This window comes from Prionailurus viverrinus, chromosome B2 (assembly GCF_022837055.1).
Source record: "Prionailurus viverrinus isolate Anna chromosome B2, UM_Priviv_1.0, whole genome shotgun sequence".
Lineage (NCBI taxonomy): Eukaryota > Metazoa > Chordata > Mammalia > Carnivora > Felidae > Prionailurus > Prionailurus viverrinus.
In genome coordinates, this window is record NC_062565.1 from 57,282,832 (window position 1) to 57,296,384 (window position 13,553).

A 13,553-nucleotide genomic window follows, 5' to 3' on the forward strand; every position below is an offset into this window, starting at 1 on the left:
CAGTAACTGTTGGATGGTTAAGTCAAATGATCCCTCATTTAATGTCACATTTTTAAAGGAATATCCAAAGAAGCTTAGCACAGTACATTTTGAGCTAAAAAGGGAGAGTTATTGCAACAGGCCTGCTGCTGTGGATAAGCAGGATATCTTTATTTATCAATGATACAAACGTGGCTTAAAGAAATTAGCTTACTTGCCCAAAATCACATGCCAAAAGCATAGAGGGAAATAGTTGACCTGAGGCAAACTGGTGTGCAGGATAAGGTAAAGCCATAGCTGAAGCTGCCCGGTGGACTGTGTAGATCCTTCAGTGGGTAGAGGATATGACTGAGACTCAGTGAGCCCTTCAAACAGGAAAAAGCTGAAGACAGACTAACATGGGTAGGTGAGAGGGATCAGGGGGGAAGACCCGACCATGTGAAGAGAAGAGAACACACGTCTCACCAGACCTCCAGTGCTTAAACAATGAATGGCCGCAGATTATCAGTAACCTGGTGAAGGGACTTCTCCTAGTAGGACACCAGTCAAGACTGAAAGAATAGCAGAGGACAGATAAGGAGATTTTTAGGCCAAAGGTCATGAGTTAAACACTGGACACTTAATTTGAGATGCCTGGGGGATATGCAAGTGGAAGTGTATTTTGAGCCATTAATTTGGAAGTCACCTACTTGTAGATGGAAACTGAAGGGATGGAATTTGCCATGAAGACTCACTGGGTTTTCATGTCATCCCACACAGGTTCCCCCTTCTCTGTCCTACCCACATTGTGATAGAGGAAACAGCCACGGTTGTACACTATGTCTTGCCCTTGCAGGCCACGGTTAACTGTATGAAGAGTGGGTACATTGCCCAAACTGAACCAGGCAATTTAGAATTGGAAGTAGAAAGTCCAGCTTCAGGCAGGTGCTTGTTGAACATAAAAGATATAAATCTGGTCCGCTGTATCAGCAGCCATTTTCCATTGTATAGGGAAAAATATAGAGAAATCCAAGCGATGGCAAGAGAGAAAGCATAATGCTAGCATAAAGAGAGACCCAGAGATAAGAACAGAGATGTTCTGGTTCATCTACAGTGCCTTCGTCCCTGATTAGATCCATTTCTGGGACCTACCCACATGCAGGTTCTTATGGCCCATGAGGCACACCTTCTACCTCTACCAGAGAAAAACTCCAAGACTTCCCTTTTGTTTAATCAAGTTCAATTTGATTTCCATTACTTCAAACCAAGAGTTTTAATCAATAAAAAGTAATACTAATAATAGATAAGAGGTTATGGGAACACTTTTTAGAAAGAGGAGAGGACTTTTTAGAGAGATGACAAGGATCATAAATAATAACAAACAAAAAGTATCAGACAGAAGAGAGAAGTTCACAGGAGATTGAGAAGTGGCCATAAAGAAGAAAACCTAGAACCTGTGTTGTCTTACAAGTCAAGAGGAGACCATTTCAACAAAAAGGCAGAGTCCAGCTGTGTCAAATTCTACCTGTCTAGCAGTCCTGAAACATAAAGAAGGAGACATGGCCAGTGGATTTAACAAGAGGGGAGGACATGGCTGTCAACCTTGATGAGAGAAGTATGGAGTAGATTGCTATGGAGCTGTCAGGAGTAAATAGTAACAGGAGGTAGAAAGAGCAAGGATATGTAACATAATCAATAAATTTGATTTAAAAGAGAGTATGAAGGGTATTTGAGATGGATACAGTTTTTTTCCCCTTCCTGGGATGTGTGTACATGTATTATACACATTGGAAACATGTCAACATGTTTAAATTCTGACGGAAAGAAACATCAGGAATGGTCCGCACAGGAGATAAGTAGAAGTAGCATAATGGTAGCATTAGGGCTGAGAAGGCCAGAAGATTGGGGTCCTGAGAACACCTGAGAGACGCCTCTTGCATTAGATGAGAAGCTCAAGTAAGATGCCCGTTCACTGTCGGGGAATAAAGGCAGGGGTACAGCCTGACCCAGCCTCTGTTTCTTCTCTCCTTCCTAGCCACACTTCTTTTCCTTCTTCAAGTCCTGGAGACAGGGATCCTGATAACCCCTGCCCCTGCGGGGAGTGAGTTCGGAGTCAAGGACATATAGACAAGATACAGACTTTAGTATTACTCGATCAATGACATTCTCCACTCTGCTGTTTTGTTGTCTTCTCCAACATGTATCTGTCCTCAATCCGTAGACATTACGTGTTACTCTCTCAATTAAGTTAAAAATTCTTTGTGAGAGACAAACATGTATTGTCCAGTTTTGCAGCTTCCTCTTCAGAATTTACAAGCAAAATTCTCTCAAAAACAATTATTTAATAAGTTGATTAGAAACGTTGCTTAGTATCTAAGTCAATAACCACCTAAAATCTCACCATATTTTTTCACTCCTGACACTAAAGTATCCTAATTTCTGATTACCTTGTGAAAGGTGATTTAGCCTATGTGTTTTCTAGTGATGTGAGAAAGAAAACTATCATTTGGAGGAATTTTTTTAATTTGTAGAGGTTTGAGAGGCTTTTATAATCTGATTTATTTAAATGGACCTCCGAATAAGTAACAAATTATAGCCAGGTTTTTTATCATTCTTTTTATAGCTTATTAAATATTAAACATTTCTTCTTTAGTCCTTTTCAGAACTATTTATTCCAAATCCATTGCAGAGTCATCCAGAATTTTAAACACCTGGATTAATTTCAGGCATCACATAATGAAGCTAATGTTTCCATGGTTTCATATTTCTAATGGCTCCTGAATGTACCCTTCAGTGTCAGTAATATTATAACCTTCCTCTCTTCTTTCCCCCTACCCTGATATTGAGCCTCTACTTAATATCTGTTAACCTAAAGATACTCAAATGCGAGTCATGTGATTGGAGATGCATTTATGCTGTTAGTATTTCTAATACGTTTTTTTTCCAATTTCTATTCATTTAAGATCTGGTTACTTTCATGTTTAATATCAGGTTTTGTGATGAATTCCAAGCCACAAGTTCTGTGTTTGATGGTCCGCTGCTGCCCTCTAGCTTACATTTGCAAACTTCCCCACAATGTAACAATTTATTCAGCAAATCCCTTGTATGAGTCCAGTAAACAGATACCCATTTGTTTTCAATGAATCATACATTGGAGGCCCTTTATTTGTACAGCTATTAATTAAAGTTATACATTTCTTTCCTTTCCAGATAATATTTACGCGGATTTATAAGTTGATTAACTGATCATATTACAATAGAAGAAAAATCTTAAAAAGGAAAAAATTTAAAGCTCCCTCGTTGTGTGCCAGATTCCCAGCCGATTCTCTTTTCACCTTAATTTACACCTTCTCCTTTCAGGTAAGCTGACTGTTTTAAAAATCAATGTGCTTTCTTATCTTTTATTCCTTAAGCAGCCAGAGAGAAGTATCAAATCTTTTATGCTCTCAGTGAATGCTGAACACTTGTCAAAGGATATTTCTGAAGACAGAACAAAATAATTTCAGTTCACATTCCGAGGACTGTCAGTAACTTCAAAAACAGCTGTTTTTGTATTCAAAAAAATTATAAAACTCTTTAAGGCTTGGGTTGCTATTCTTCTCTGAGAAAAGTTCTGAAATAGATGCTGTTCTGACATGAAACTCCTTTGTGATGAGATTTTCTGGCCTTGGACAGAGTTATCAGCTATTTGTTACCTGAACAATTCTGTATCTGCTTGGCTGAGGTTTATTTGTAGTCAAACATATTGGCTAAAACCCAGTGAAATGACATTAAATTGAACATGTCGACACATTAACAGAAAAGGAAGATATGTTTATTTAAGTATCTACTTGCATTTTGGTACCCAAAAGCCTTAAAAGTGAAATATAATGTGCAGCTTAAGTTTCAGTGTTGTTCTCAGCTGGAACCGTGTAGGGAATGACATTTGCATATAGCACAGAGACCATGATGCCCCAAGGGTGGATACCTGGATTTGATTCTCAGTTCTGTCAGCACTTAAGTACTGAGTCTTACCTCTCTTACATTTAAAATAATGAGTATACCATGCTCATGCAATTGTACAAACCATCAAACGAGGCAATGAATGAGAAAGCACGAGCATGATGTATGCTCCAAACAAGGAGTTTAATAAGCCTTTGTTTACTCTAATATAAACATTAAATTGTTCCTATTCTTCTGATAAAGGGCACTCTCTATCTTGTATCTTCTTTTCCCCTTATCAAAGTTTCGTGCTCTTTGTGTATCCTTACGTACTGTTTTTCGATCTTTGCAAATTCGAGCTTGTTTAAGCAGAAGTGAATTTATTAAGAGATATTAAGTAATTCATAGAATCAGGGATGGTCAGAAAACCAGGTTTGGAAGCTACACTGACTGTTCCACACAGACCATAAGCCACTCCCACTGAGCAACTAGTACTACCAATGCCAAACCAGGATGCTACCCTTGGGACTCTTGTCACTGCTGCCTCCTCAGGTTTACCCAGAGTGAAGTCCACAAGGGTTGAATTATTGCATCTGATCCGCAGAGCCTGCACCAAGGCTGCAAGAAAAACTGGAAAGGTGAGATTCTAACTTCTACTTTGGACAACAGGAGACAAAAAGTGAGGAATTCTACAAACATAAGAAAGTTACTTAAGGGTTCAATGTGGCCAAAAAGCATGATCACTCCACCTTGCTCTCTGTTTTTTGTTTTTTGTTTGTTTGTTGTTTTTTTTTTTCTAAGATCCCCATCAAGCTGATCAAATTGTTTACCCAAGAGTTCCTAGAAACAGAGAAGCTGAAGAAGTACATCTAACAGCAGAACGTTTAGGGCTAATAACAAACCACAAATCACGGATTCTCTCAGCTGTCCCCATTTCTACTTTTCACTCTCTCTGGGTATATGAATATGTGTAAGAGTATGATACTGGACAAGCATAGAACTCCATTATGCTTACACTATATACATTGATTGATTGATTGATTGATGGATGGATTGATTAAACATTTATTGAATTCCTTGTAGAACATCTACAAGGAATAGGATATATAAACACAAATATGAATAAGATCTGTGTCCTTCATTCTTGAAACTCACATCCATAGGAAATCCGCCGTATGAACTGATAACTAAAGGTAACATGTGGAGCATGTTAACAGAGAAGATGTAGGGCACTCTACATATATGTAGTGTTTAGAGACACTAGTTCTAACTCTTGTAGTGGGAAACCCAAGATGAAAGGTATTGCCCCGTAAGACTTATATCACAAACATATTGTTAAGTCTATTTTGTTAAACAGAAACCGGAGATATGTCAATAGACTGTTGCACATTGCTAATAAGTTCAGGTCTTACTGTGTGTGCACTTTCAATTTTTATTCATATTAAAGTTTTTGGATCTTTTATTGCCTTCAAATCATCATTTCAAGCTTCGTTATGATTCAGACACTGTAAAATGAAATTTTAGATCATAAAATGTCCTTGAAAATAGAAACTTCTTACTATGATACTAATGTTTTAGTTTCTGGTCTTAAAACATTATAGTTTTTAATTTACATTTCTTATGTATACTCATTTAATAACCAACTTTAAATTCAGGAATCACATTTTCCCTTAAGCTTTGATTAGAACAATTATAGTTAATGAAAATAAGAAAGTAATTTCTGTAAAGAGATTCATAAAGCATCCTTTTCAAGCCATAAAGCAGCCTTCCAAATAGTTTCTTCAGCATTAGGTCTATCAAAAAAAAATTATTCTGTTCTGCTCAAGATACACAGATCCAAAACACTTTCACTGTCTTCTCATGTTTTTTTCTGGGTCTACTCTGGTACTGTGGCTCCCAGCAGAAGAGTTAGCACACAAAATGTGCCCAATAAATGCTACTGAGTGAGTATCTGGCCCTTTTGCCTAGACCTAAAAGCTAGAAGCATTAGCAGAAAGTCCCCTCAAAAATAGAAAGCATGTAAACAGGTAAAGAAATAGAAAAGAAACAGATCATTCCATTTTTACATCTATCACAATTTTTCTTTAACCCTCAACTTTACTCTTGGCCAATGTTACTTTGGTTTTACCCACTTCATATCTGTCAAATACTCCATGGGGACAAAAAAGAGCGAAAGCATTTGTAGTCTTTTTGTTGTTAATTATAAAAATCCAATCTTTTCTTTCTGGGAGATCAACTACTTAAGTAAAAATCACATCTCTGAAAGAAGAGTTAAGGGTGCTATTCTAAATAAAATATTCTAAGAATTTATTTCTCTCTGCATCTGTTTCTTCATTTTCCAACTCATATTTTTTCATGGCAACAAAATAGCGAATAAAAGTTTCCCCGAGAGCCTGTCTCAGGCATTGATCTTCCTCCAGTGCCACAAGAGCATCTTCCAGTTTCAAAGGAATCTCGGAAGGTTTTGGCTGATAGAGGTCCGTGCTGTCATCTGGACCAACCAGGACACCATCGCTGCTTTGAAGTCCATCCAAGCCTGCAGCAACAGTAGCAGCCAACACCAGGTAAGGATTCGCAGTGGCTGAGCCCAGTTTGTTCTCTATCCGGGTGCCTTTCTCACCATGACACTTGATATTAAAAGCACAGCTGTTATCATTGTATCCCCACGTTGTAGGCACACTGTCCTTGAGGTCTTTACTCTCCTTAGAATAACGCTTTCGGCAGCTAACAGCGGGAGCCATCAAGCAGCTGAGAGCAGCGGAATGCTTCAAGAGTCCTGCCAACCATTTTTTCCCAGTGATCGTGAGCTCCTCAATCCCAGAACTGCTGCAGAACATGTTTTCCTTCCCATCAACATCCCAGAGACTGTGAGACAAAATTCCTGAATTGCAGAATCCAGTCTCAATGAAAAAGCTGGCGATGTAGTTATATTTCCTTGCCACTTCTTTGACCCCTGTTCTGAGGGTAAATGCATTATCAGCTGCACTGATGCCAAATTCAGGCAAAAAACAGATTTCCATCTGACCAGGCCTGGTAGAGGAGGAAAAGCTCTCAACATTGGCTCCTGTGTGATACAAACCATCAACGAGTTCCTGGATGAAAGGCTGGTCATGATTATTTAGCAAAGTTGAAGCAGGAAAAGATATGGTCTTTGAATTGATAATTTCAGGCACGGCAAAAATGCAAAAATCATAGATGAAGGCAGAGAGCAAGGAAAAGCCAGAATCTTGTAGCTGGCTCAGTTGCCTCTTGGCAATGTACCTTGGGGAAGTCAGAAGAGGTTCACCGGTCACAGTGAATGTGTCACATATCACTCTTGCCGTTCTCTCAGCCCATGGCAACACTCGAAAGGTTGAGAGCTCTGGCATCAGGACTATGTCACTATTAAAACATGTTGCTCTTATGTGATCCACTTCGTCGTCCTTAGGATTCGGTATCAATTCAAGATAACCTCGAGGCATGCAAACGCCATGGATCACTTTTTCCTGAAGAAAGTAGACACAGCAATCAGGTTTTGAAACTTGAAAACAAACAAAAGGGTGGAGGTGGGGGTGAGACACTGCTGATGAGGAAAAAAAAAAATGCGTCTAATGTCTGCTGGGTAACATTAGCTTAGTATCAAGTAAATTTCAAATATTTTAAAAATAAACCCCCAAAGTTACTTTTATAAGCAACTGTTAACCTTTGTAGCCTTCAAGGCTTTATATGTTCTTGGATCTGAAAGTAGCAGTCCTAAATACAAGGTACATGATAAAATGTCTTTATCACAAACAACAAAGGTAAAGCCTTATGAAATTATTTGAAATGATTATAACCTAGCCCTTTTCAAAGCACTTTTTATTTTATGGCATAGTTGCTAATACTTCAGATAAGATTTTATTTTGGCTTATTCTATTGTAATCCACACAGTTAACTGAGAATCCTCAGTTCTTCCCAGAGAGACTAGTATGGGTCAATCCTAGGACACACATGACAATTATCCTATTCTAGGACACACATGACAGACATCCTAACACCAGAGGAACCGGGTCTACTGAAAGCTGCACTTCTGTCTTCAGTCATTTTTATAGCCCACTAAGAATGACTGCCTCCCAGCCTCACAGTCCCAGAAACTTTGCCTGTGAGCTAGAGTTCCAAAATGTTATAGCCTTCAAGTCAGCCATGAACTGGATGTTACCAAATCTGACTTCTAGCCCTAGGTCTTTCACCAATTACCTATGCGAAGTTAGGCAAATCACTGGACTATGTGCCATCAGCTTCCATGTCTGTGAAACAAAAGTGTTAGACTAGATGATTGCTAAGACACTTTCTAGCTATATACCTCTTGGGGTCAATAGATTTGGTCATTTATTTAACTTTTGCTATGTGCCAGACAACAGGGACATGATGAGGTTATAAAGTTGAGCAGACACATAAAACAATTTCTAGAAATAGTGTCAGAGCAGTATAACAAGGCTTCATGTGTTGAAGGTTACACTGATGGTAGAGAAAGCTAAATATAAAGTCTGGTTCCCATAATGTCAGTGTGCATCATGAGGTTAATAAAACATACTAACATTCTGTGAGCCAAATTGTTTCTTATATTACCTCCAATCCCAAAGAGCATGGGTACCAAAAAGGGGCCAAAGCGAGTAGAGGCAATCTACTGGTCCCTCTTCTGCCTTTGACCTTAAGCCACTGTCTCCTTCACTTTCCACCATCTATACACATGTTTTCAAATGCCATTTGGCTTAGCTGATCCAAATCTGCTTTTGCCAGTAATAAAGTAGAGAAAGTCAAGCACTATTCAGTTATTCAGTGCCTGCTTAATTTTTCAACTCCCTCAAGGACCTGTATACACACATACATATTGTGGAATTTTAGAGTACTTTAATATAAAATCCTTTCATTTGAATTTTTACTGTAAGAAATAATATTATTTCCCTACTTTTCAATTTCTTCATTTGAAAATCTGTCGTTTTGTATGTCTCTAACATGAGGAGTAATATTATTTTACTCATGAGACTTCCGAGAGTTCCTGCAATTTAAATCTGTTTGTACTCGATTGTGAACAATAAGGAACGGCTTGTTACCATTTCATTCCACTAGGCCTTCACAAATTTAAAGAATAGTAAAAAGTCACACTGTATTCTTCAAACGACTTAATCTGTATTTTTCCGAGCTATCTTTGTTAACACTATCATTTTCTTTTTTCGTTTTTGGACATTCTGATTCAAACTACTCTATTAGTAGGGGGAAATATATAAATATATACAAACATGTCATGTTCATGACCACAAATTAAGTTACCTTGTATATATATAAAGCACTAGAACAACTTCACACCCCAATATAGATCACCAGGAATTCAATACTAATTCTTGCAAAATAGCTTAAATCTCTATAACTGAAATTTGGATCACAACAAAGTCCACCAAAGTCCACCATCTGTCACCATACAACGTTATCACAATATTATTGACTATATTCCCTTTGCTGCACTTTTCATCCGCATGGCGTATTTATAACTGGAAGTTTTGTACTTTGTCATTGCCTTCACCTATTTCACCCATCCCCTACCCCATACTCCCTGGCAACTATCAGTTTGTTCTCAATGAATCTGTTTCAGCTTGTTTGTTTGCTTGCTCCTTTGTTTTCTTTTTTTGAGATTCCACATGTAGATGGAATCATATGGTATTTCTTTCTTTATCTGACTTATTTCACTTAGCATAATACCCTCTAGATCCATCTATGTTGTCACAAGTGGCAAGATCTCATCCTTTTTGTGGCTGAGAAATATTCCACTGTATATGTGTTCCACATCTTTATTCATTTATCAATGGACACTTAGATTGTTTCCGTATCTTAGCTATTGTAAATAATGCTACAATAAACGTAGGGGTAATATGTCTTTCCAAATTTGTATTTTCGTTTTTGGAGGGTAAATAGCCAGTAGTGGAATTACTGAATGGTATGGCATTTCTACTTTTAATATTTTAAGGAATCTCTATACTGTGGTTTTCCACAGTGGTTGCACCAATTTACATTCCCGTCAACTGTGCACAAGGGCTCCCTTTTCTCCACATCCTTGCCAACACTTGTTATTTCTTTTTTTTTTTTTAACACTTGTTATTTCTTGTCTTTTGGGTACCAGCCATTCTGACAGGTGTGAGATTATATCTCATTGTGGTTTTGACTTGCATTTCCCTGATGATGAGTGATGTTGAAAATTTTTAAGAAACAAATTTGAACCTGTTGGAATTCTTGTAAAAAAAAAAAGTGCTCAGTTTTTCCCAAAATAAAACAAATGATAAAATTACAATTTAATATTAAAGTGATAAAAGTAAGATATCTCTTAAAAATAAACTTCAAGGATGCTTAACTTTTACACTTCCATATGTAATACTGACTAACATCCCTTCCTTCTAAGAAATGTTTCAGTGATGCAATAAATCAGTCATTAAAAAAATACATGACATAAGCTGGAAAAAAAATCCCAAAAAGTCTCAAAACATACCCAAAACTACAGTATTTCTTAATATCACTATTTTCAAGAATTTAATCATATTCATTAAGTCATCCAACAACAATAAGGTATTTTCTTATCAGAATTAGAAGCTGAAAGGGATGTTCTTTTTATCTAGCAAATTCTTACTATTTAATCTTTTTTTTTTCATTTGATATTTGCTCTTGGGTCTTCTGTTGCAATTTTCTCATGTCAAACAAAATATAATCTTCATAATTGCAGCAAGAGAGAAAAGATAATTCTATAGAGGGAAACTATTCAAGGCAGAAAAACTAAAATTACCAGTCTTAATTAGTTTTGTATTTCTATCGGGTAAAGGAATTGCTGCTTGGGCCTTGAAAGTATATGTTCAGCTCCTTAAGGAGCAATAATGTGTTTGGGGAGGGACAAGCAAGAAAGAAAATAAATTATTGGTTTTCAGCTTTAATTACTGTATAGATTACAAGAAAATAAGAAAGATTAGTTAGGACCATTTGCTTGCTCATGGTCGTGAAATTACATTTAATCTTAACTCCACCTGTAAAACTCACTTGGAAAAAGTGTGCAGGGATACTCTTAGATCTGGACACACCATGGAGGTCTGTTGCTTCAAATCGCACAAACTGTAGGTGATTTTTGACCATCTCTTGCTTAATGTGCTTCATTCTAGAGGAGATATGGGGTGTGGTCGGAAGCTGAGTGCCATCTCTGGTGTTATCTGTAAAATAGAGAATGGCCCTAAGTAGTTAGATCACGATGAACTGAAAAGCAAAAGGAAGCTACACAGTAGTGGCTTCGTCACCATGATTGTTAACAAAAGCATCATATACTCATATACTCATATACTGTTATTGGCTTAGCATTGGGGATCTTACATTTCTTTCCCTGCCTTTACCATATTCCCAAGAACATGGTCTCTAAACAGCCTGAGATACTGTTTAGCACTTGGGGGTAGGTGAAAGATAACCTTATGTGAATAAGGCACCACACAAGTCTGCATACAGATGACTATCATTGAAAAGACTGAGCTTCTTGAACTAACTAGTAATGCCTTCATTAGAAGTTCCTGTATGATTAAAGGCAAAAGTGTTTGGTTTTTGTGTATTTTCTGCGGGTTTCCATTTTGTGTTTCTTGTTTTGTTTGCCAAAAGGATTTTATAATGGCATCTAAATCTAAGACATCTACATGTCACTGTCAGATTTAAATTTTAAAATCAGTGTGAGTGAGCAAACAAAAGGGTTCTTCAAGGATGAGAGTGTAAGAGAGGAAAAATCTAGAGTGAGTATTCAATTTTAAAACCAGAAACCTAACCCCAAATGTCCGTGTGTGTGTGTGTCTATGTGTGTGTGCGTGTGAAGGTAGGTATGTATATATTTTCAAGGCATTTAAGGTAGACTGAAAATTCTAAAACTTCAGAGCTAGAAGAGAGTTTGGAGATAAATCACCTAATTCAACTAACTGTCTAGCTTGAGTCCCGGATAGGTACAGTAAGGTAGTCCAAATCATGCTCTCAGTCCAGTGCTGAAGTTGGAACTAGAAACCAGACCTCTTAACTCCCAGTTGGTGACTTGTTACCATAAAGTGAATGAATATATATAAAGCACATAGATCTAAAGGATCTGGCACATAATACACATCATACATGTCAGCTACTGTCCAAACTTTGAGGAGAGGTAGCGGACCGTGATGATTCAACACACACACTGAAGCCTATCTGCCTCCCTCGGAATCCTGCCTGTGCCCTAGACACTTTTTTTATCCTCTCTGTGCCTGGGCTCTCTCACTGATGCAATATTACCCTCTTCATAGGCTTGCTGTGACGATTAAACAAGTTATTTAACAATCCCTGGCAGACATTAAGCATCATATAAGTGCTTCTGAAACGCATAAAGTGAACACAATTACTCTAACCCTAGTAATGGTACCATGATCATGTCTGAATCTGAATACTCATCAATCTGTCACATCACTGATGTTGAGCAGCTATAATTTTAACGTGATACCTGAATATCCTTTTTGATATATAATTGGCTCTAAAAATAGGCATAAAGATTGACAGTTTAAAAACACAGATTAAGCAGATTTTAAGTATGTGAAGCATGAGGAAAACAAATTACTGGTTCCACCTCTACAAATATATTAGAGATAATGTCCTGTCACTGATACATTTGGCTACTCTGAGACTCCTGAGGCTTTATAACTACCTTCCATTTAACACAAACAATTAAGCTGTAGCAATTACAATGTTTCATGCTAAATTAGCAGTTGCTGTCTTCCCAACCTATCCTGAAGTATTGGGTGTTCTGCCCAGGTTGAACAATTCTCTTTACAGAAAATAAAACTGATAAGCATTTTAAAATATGGAAAACTTCTGGGGCCAGTTAAGGGCTGACCTCAGCTTAGGTCATGATGTCATGGTTTGTGAGTTGGAGGCCTGCACTGGGCTCTGTGCTGACACCTGGAGCCTGCTTCAGATTCTGTCTCCCTCTCCCTCTGCCCCTCCCCTGCTCTCTCTCTCTCTCTCTCTCTCTGAAAAATGAATAAACATTAAAAAATTATAAAGTATGGAAAATTTCAGACAAGAAGTATTCTAAAAATAATAAGCAATTAATATATAAGCTATAAATATTTTAACAACATAAAAAAATCAGTATTCATCTCCTATCAAAGGAGGAAGGTCATTTTATTGGTTCATCCGTAATATAATCACAGGCAATCTTATTAGTTCTTTGTCTTACCTGTAGCCTCTAACATTTCTACAATAAATATGCATTATTTTAAAATAAGAAAAGTATGTATCCACTCAAAATATGTTGTTTAGTTACCATGTATTATTTATTTATTATTATTATTTATTGGACATATATCTAGGAAGAAGCAAGAAAAAGCCCTGCCCTCATACAGCTTTATATTATTGAATGGGGGAACGATAGACAATACATATGCCATTGAGTGCAAAGGTGGTATACTTTACCATGGTTAAAAGTGCTGAAAATAAACAAAATATAATCATCTGGAGTAATAATTCTATGAGATCTGATCACAGTGAGGACAGGTCTAACCCCTGATTCATTCAAAGATTGCCAAGTTGACCTGTGGCTGGACAATAAGATGTATTCATTTGCTAGGGGTGCCAAGACAAATTCCACAGACCAGGCGACTTATGTACAAATTTATTTTCTTACACTT

General features: G+C 37.3%; 1 protein-coding gene across 1 annotated transcript in view; it reads right to left on the minus strand.

Annotated features, from left to right (window-relative positions):
* Window positions 1–6,164: 6,164 nt before the first annotated feature.
* The window catches only part of LGSN (lengsin, lens protein with glutamine synthetase domain), a 28,410-nt gene continuing 21,021 nt past the window's right edge, over window positions 6,165–13,553 (minus strand). The window contains exons 5-6 of the mRNA XM_047857708.1: window positions 10,915–11,081; window positions 6,165–7,364 (exon numbers count right to left, since the gene is read on the minus strand). Of these exons, the coding sequence (XP_047713664.1) occupies window positions 6,165–7,364; window positions 10,915–11,081 (1,367 nt within the window). The remainder of the gene's footprint in view (window positions 7,365–10,914; window positions 11,082–13,553) is intronic.